Source organism: Alexandromys fortis, unplaced genomic scaffold (genome assembly GCF_014885135.2).
Source record: "Alexandromys fortis isolate MF-2015 unplaced genomic scaffold, M_Fortis_MF-2015_v1.1 scaffold_28, whole genome shotgun sequence".
Classification (NCBI taxonomy): Eukaryota; Metazoa; Chordata; class Mammalia; order Rodentia; family Cricetidae; genus Alexandromys; species Alexandromys fortis.
The window spans coordinates 13,026,947-13,033,632 of record NW_026067901.1 but is presented as its reverse complement, the minus strand read 5'-3'; the positions used below and the strand labels follow the sequence as shown (position 1 = coordinate 13,033,632).

The 6,686-nt window shown below is 52.9% G+C and overlaps 1 protein-coding gene across 1 annotated transcript in view; it reads left to right on the top strand.

Annotated features, from left to right (window-relative positions):
* Window positions 1-4,844, top strand: part of Upk3a (uroplakin 3A) — an 18,115-nt gene extending 13,271 nt beyond the window's left edge. Inside the window, exons 4-7 of the mRNA XM_050127983.1 lie at window positions 844-1,123; window positions 1,333-1,415; window positions 2,959-3,091; window positions 4,563-4,844. Coding sequence (XP_049983940.1) covers window positions 844-1,123; window positions 1,333-1,415; window positions 2,959-3,091; window positions 4,563-4,722 — 656 coding nt within the window. The 3' untranslated portion in view covers window positions 4,723-4,844. The remainder of the gene's footprint in view (window positions 1-843; window positions 1,124-1,332; window positions 1,416-2,958; window positions 3,092-4,562) is intronic.
* Window positions 4,845-6,686: the final 1,842 nt, after the last annotated feature.

Genomic DNA, 6,686 nt, shown 5'->3' with positions numbered 1-6,686 from the left:
CAGTCCAGCTGGCCTTGGTGAGCTCCCAATAGATCAGCCCCACTGTCTCAGTGGGTGGGTGCACCCCTCGTGGTCCTGACATCCTTGCTCGTGTTCTCCCTCCATCTGCTCCTCATTGGGACCTTGGGAGCTCAGTCCAGTGCTCCAGTGTGGGTCTCTGTCTCTATCTCCATCCATCACCAGATGAAGGTTCTATGGTGATATGGAAGATATACGTCAGTATTGCTATAGGATAGGGTCATTTCAGGTTCGGTCGTTTCAGGGTTTTCCCCAGGATTGCGCCCCGTGACCCAGCCCACAGCCCTTCAATGCAAGCTTCTGGGTTTGGGAACCAGGTACTCACTAACAGCCTCCTGAGATTTCCCAGCATTCCATCCTGTGAGCAGGTCTCTACAGCTACCTATGAGTGTCCAATCTGTAGGCATCTGGGGGTAATTTTCTGCCATTTCGCAGAAGCCCAGAGGCCAGAGATATCAGGTGATTGGTCCAAGTCACCCATATAGTAAAGAAGAAACGTGAGATCCAGTATGGGTCCGGCCACATGCACCTTGGCATTACCCCACCCCTTCCCATTTTACAGGGGAAAGAATCCAGGGCTGCCAGCTGCAGGTGGCAGATATCTGTTGAGCTGGGGGTTACAGGGCATTGCCAGTCAGAGCAAGTGAGAGATGAACCCACCGCCTCACAGTGAAGCACTCCTGTTCCCCCTGAGCTTGCCCACATGCCAATCATCCTAGTGCCCGGAACCAACCTGGGCAGACTTGGGCTTGGGAGTGTGTGATGGGTGACTGAGCGTTTGCCGCTGAGTGGCCAGGGTCCTGACTCCCAGCACTGCCTCTGCAGCCAGCTCCAGGAATGTGTCTGTACAGAGCAGCGCCGGAACTCCACTGAACACCACCTCCCAGCAAACCCAGGGCGGGAGGTCGGGCCCCTACAAAGCTGCGGCCTTTGACCTGACCCCTTGCGGTGACTTGCCCAGCCTGGATGCTGTTGGAGATGTGAGCCAGGCCTCGGAGATCCTGAACGCGTACCTAGTCAGGGTGGGCGACAACGGGACCTGCCTTTGGGACCCCAACTTCCAGGGGCTCTGCAACCCACCCCTGACGGCGGCTACTGAGTACAGGTGGGTGTAAGCCTCTGTGGGAGGACAGGGGGCCCAAGGAGGGGACTAAATGGGGGAGGTCATACTACTCAGGGACCAGGTGTCCTGACCCCACCCATAGCTGTCTCCTGGAAGTCTTTCTGTGTGTCCCCCATGGTTCTCCTCTCTCCTGTTTCCAGTGGCTGGGCACAAAGGATAGATGAAAGTCACTCTTAATCATCTTCTTCCAGGTTCAAATACGTCCTGGTCAACATGTCCACAGGCTTGGTACAAGACGAGACTCTATGGTCGGATCCCATCCGTACCAACCGGCGTAAGTGCGTGCTGGGGGTGGTGGTAAGTCAGTCCTGGGATACTCCTTAAGGAACCCCAGCAGTGCAGGGCTAGGGATTGACCAAGAGGAGAGTTGACTGCTCCTGGGGAAAGTCCCCCAAACAACTGGCCACTGTGCTGTTGAGTACACTGCTTCTTGAGGTACGTTCATCGGAACCATCCCTTCCCTCTTCCCAGGCTGAGTCCAGGCTGAGTGTATTAAAGTCAGGGTCACCTCTCTGGATTCAGAGACGGGTGGCCCTATGAATGCTCACAATAGCAAGTATCCGTGACAGCACAAGATGGCGGCCCAAAGACTGAAGATTAGGTGGAAGAACTCAGGAAGAACCATGTCTCTCCTTACCCAGAGTCCTTTGAGCCCCTGAGGCAGGCAGCAGGGGTGAGGAAACTGCAGAACAACCAAGGTCATGCTTGCACCCCCTCTAGTCCCACCCGAGTTCTCAGGAGGGAGTGCCGGGTCGCACGGACTTACATGCAGGGAACATCCATGCTTTGCAGAGATAGACCTCATCTGATCATGACTGTGTGGGACCCCAGTGCAGAAACCTCTGCTTCCTACTTGTGCCCCAGCAGGAGGAGGGCCACTTGAGGCTCCAGAAGGTTGCCTGAGCTCACACACTAGTGAGGGACATGAAGGTGTGAGGGATCTTGACGGGTGGATGAATGTGTGAATGTACCTGGCTGTGGGTATGACTGAACCACTTGTGAGTTCAAGTGTGTTGTGTGTGCCTGTGAGGCACATGGTGTGCGGCACACATCTATGAGTGTGTAATGAGTGTAGTGTGTAAGTGTAGCCTATTTGCTGTATGTTGTATGTGGGTATATGAGGCATGCCTGTGCTGCTGGGTGATCCTACCCATGCTCCCTCCCTGTCATGACTCCTGTGACATTCCCATTTATTGTGGTCTTGCAGAGAGCAGCCTTGAGAGCCTCGGAGCTGAGTCCTGGCTCTAAGCCTGGTCTCTGTCCCTCACACAGTGGACACCTCCACCTCCTTGTCTGGCTAGTGTGGTGGAATCCCTCTAGGCACTCTGGTGGCGGCAGGAGGGCCAGTGCTCCTGGAGCCGGTCCTAACGGTTAGCCTCCGGAGAGTGGATGTGAGACTACCCAGACCTGGGGTACGGAAGTGGAGTGTGAACTCAGTCAGGTCTCCAGGGATCTGTGTAGGCAGTGCCACAAAGTCCCTTGCTCACTGTAGGACCTGTCCGTTGTTTCCAAGGGTGACACTGACCAGGAGGATTGAAAGCCACAACCCCTGTGAGCACTTTGCTCAACTTTATTTTGTTTGGAATAAGTATGCTATCCATGTCACCAGAAGTCTTGAGTTAGTATATATCTAACCTTCTGCACGCAAAGAGAGTGACCAGGAACATGGAGGTTATGGAAGGGGATGAGGGGCAGGCAGGCTCTGGGTATGTAGGTCACCCTGGAATCCAGGCAGCCAGAGCAGGGGATTTCTGTACTGGAAGAAGACCAGGGTGGGGCATTTTCTGGGGGAGTAAGTGGCCTGTGGTCCTCGGCAGCTATCCCGTACTCAGCCATCGACACGTGGCCGGGCCGGCGGAGCGGAGGCATGATTGTCATCACTTCCATTCTGGGCTCCCTACCTTTCTTCCTGCTCGTGGGCTTTGCTGGAGCCATTGTCCTCAGCCTTGTGTGAGTACTGCCAGCTGAGAGGGAGGGCTGGAGTCTGAGCAACACCCTCCCCAGGGAAGATTCAGTACTGGGTCCTTTGAGACCAGGCAGGGAATGGAAGCCAAGGGCTGCCTGCCATGGTCTGGGTGAAAGCAAACAGAGCCCTGGGATTTCATGGTCAGGTCATTCACCAGGGTTGAAGGAAGGGCTCAGGTGCATCCCAGGTTGTGGGAGTGGGCCCATTTCTATCTCAGTTTTTGGATGGGGAGTGTAGCTCAGTGCAGCACTTGCCCAGAATGTAGGAGGCTCTGGGTTCAATCCCAACATTGCACAAAAGAGACAGGCTTTAGCTGTGATGGAGTTTTGTGACCTCAGGAAGGCATACAGGTCCTTGGTTTCCCCATCTGGAAAATTAAGGTGACAATAACATGTACAATAGAGTGGCAAAGGTCACCTGGAATTACTTCCGTGAAGCCCTCAGAGCAGTGCTTGGGAGCTGCTATTTAACTCACCCATTCAGGTGGGGAAACTGAGGCCTGGTAGTGGGGAGGATATCTCATAGTCAGAGCCTGGGCCTAGAACCCAGGTCTCGGACTGCAGAAGCCTGGGAGGGTGGAGCAGGGCATGAATCAGCACCCTGACACACACACACACACACACACACACACACACACACACACACAGCCACTCAGTGAGCCTGTAGTATGCTCACTGGGGAATCCGGAAGCATTAGGAGAGGGCTTGCAGCAGCAGCAGCAGCAGCAGGCTGCTTTCCTGGAGGAGGGTTCAGCAAGAGCAAGCTCCTTGCACAGGAGTGGATCCCAGCCCCACACAGTGTGCTCTTCAGCCCAGCCCTAGCAAGCCTGGAGAACTCAGAGGGGTTCTGAAGACTGGTAGGGGTTCTAGTGAGGGTGGGGAAGTAGATGGGAAAGCTTGTCTGAAATTGACTAGGTCCCAGAAGCTAGCCAGGCTAGAATGGGCTCAGAGAAGGGCAGTGAAATTCAACTGTCCCCTGGCATTTAAGTCAAAGCACCTGTGATAAATGACAGCAGCCGACAAAAGTCACTGTCTGGTTAGCAGCTGGACTATCTTTCTCTCCCTGCTTCATCCCCTAAGCCTCTTTCTACCCACGATCCTCCTTCAGGATCAGAGCATCTGCCCCCTCCTCCAGGAAGCTTCCTTCTTGGACTTGTCCACCCTGTGTGATCACTGTTGACTGTGATCTGTCGCCTTGATGATCAGGGCACTTTGAAGGCCTGGAACAACGGCCTCTGATTCTCGAGCTCACAGGCATGAAGCTATCCTCATAATTTCAAGAAGGGTGACACTTCGTGGCCTTATTCCTGTGGCCTTACACAACACGAGGGCTACAAAGATACTGTTGTTGAGATTACATCCTCAAAGGCAATGGACTAAGTTAAGGCCTTGAGCAGCCGCAGGGTCCAGGTTTGCTCTGCTCCCCTAACCCTGGCTATCTCTCTTTCTCTGTCAGGGACATGGGCAACTCTGATGGGGAAACAACACACGACTCACAGATCACCCAGGAGGCTGTCCCCAAGACCCTGGGGACCTCCGAGCCTTCCTACGCGTCTGTGAACCGTGGCCCACCCCTAGACAGAGCCGAGGTGTTCACCAGCAAGCTCCAAGACTGAAATGAGTCCCCGTCCCAGGTGGTGGCCTCCTCTCAGCCTGGTTTTGCAGTCTGCACTGATGGTGTTTATTATGCTCTTACCGGACCAAAGATGAAACAAAGGTTGTTGGTCCAGCTTCATGAAAATCCGTAATAAAATCTTCAGTGGCGATATCTAGAATGAAAGCACAAGCACGGGATAGATATATGAGCGACATCGTATTGGGGATTGGACACTGGGTCTCAGGAGATGGGGACATTGTTGTCAAATGGTGCTGAGGGCATGTGAGTTACTCAGCTCTCAACCCCGAGTCTCACCATCTTCCCCTCCCCATCTGTTAAATGAGCCGCTGGATCTGGACTGTTATGGGGCCAGCTTGACCTAGCTTCCTTAACTGCTTTCCCCGAGGGCATCATCATAGCCTCTGTTCTGTACCTTCTGGAAAATGATCTCTGCTTTCAGTTTAGAGTGAGTGAGTTTATTAAGTAGACAGCAAACCCAAGTTTTGGGAGGAGGAGTCACCCCGAGAGACCATCTCTCATCACAGCTGATGTAAAAGCAGTTGGGAGGCTAGAAGACCCTGAATGTCTGGTACAGGCTATTTTTAAAGGGAAAAACCACAGAAGGGAGGGGTGTCTGGGGGTTGTTCTTTAACTATTATAATTGGCTTCTTCAAAAAGGCTATTACCAATAATTGGCTGGAGAGTGGTTGCCAGATCAGATGAGGTAAAGGGAAACTTCTGAGGGTCACTTTGCCACTTTCCAGGTACTAAGTCAAAACATCAGTAACTGAGTCAACACCTAGGGTTATCTTGCCCCTATTCAGGGAGATGGAAAGTTCCCAACATCTCAGGACGTGCATGCATAGCTGTTATGTCCTTGGTTCCCAGGGGAGGAGGGGAAGTACTGAGAGTCGTCAGAAATGGCTTCAGAATTGTCTTAAAGTTCTACATGAGTACAAACAGCACATGACATCCGAACAGTGTAATGTAATTACGGGATCTCAGACCAGTAGGAAGACCAGGAGCCAGGGAACGAGACTGGCACAGAGCAAGCCCAAGAGGCTGCAGGATACACAGGGAGCAGGGAGGGCGCCGGGTCTGCCTGTGCTCATGCGTGCATGGAAAGGCACTGTTCCTGTCGTGGGTCTGGGTTCAAGAGACTCATTTCTCTTTTCTGAGTCACATACCAGGATGCTTCCCCTTTTGGGGTGCGCAAAACACGTCCCAGCTCACCCCTCATCACTGGAAGAGGAGCTTAGGAACTGTTTATAGTAGAAAAGTTACAGCTGAAGGAAGGCCATGTACTTTCTCTCTCTCTCTCTCTTCTCTCTCTCTCTCTCTCTCTCTCTCTCTCTCTCACACACACACACACACACACACACACACACACACTCACACACTCTAGTGAATAGGTTCTTCTTCCCAGGGCACTGCAGAACGATACAAGTCTGTGCCCCCCACCTCACTCATAGTTGAAGTCTTGACTCTCGGGGGGTAATATTACAGTGGGGCTTTTGAAACTTTTGCTGTTGAAGGTGGAATCCTCACCACTGGGATCCATGTTCTTATAAAAGAGCCCAGAGCTGGTGTGGTGGCACATGCTTGTCATCCCGGCGCTCAGGAGGAAGAGGCAAGAAAATCAGGAGTTTAACATTGTCTTGGGTAACACAGTCAGGCTGAGGATAACCTTGGCTATACAAGAGACCTATTGAGAAGAAAGTGGTGTTGGGGGTGGTGTGGGGGAATGTAAGCACCAGCCCTGAAAGCTCCTGCCACAAAAGGATTTAAGGACTCAGTCTCAAAACACCTAGGCCAAGCGGGCATCTTGATCTCAGTTTCCCAAAGCATAAAAAGTAGATTTCTGTCACTCATCAGCTACCCTGTGTGTAGTAGCTTATTACAAACACCCTGCACAGGCTTGTGCTGGTCCACTCATGGGTGTCGACCCAGACTGAGCCCCTGGAGGGCAGGAAGGCGTCAGGT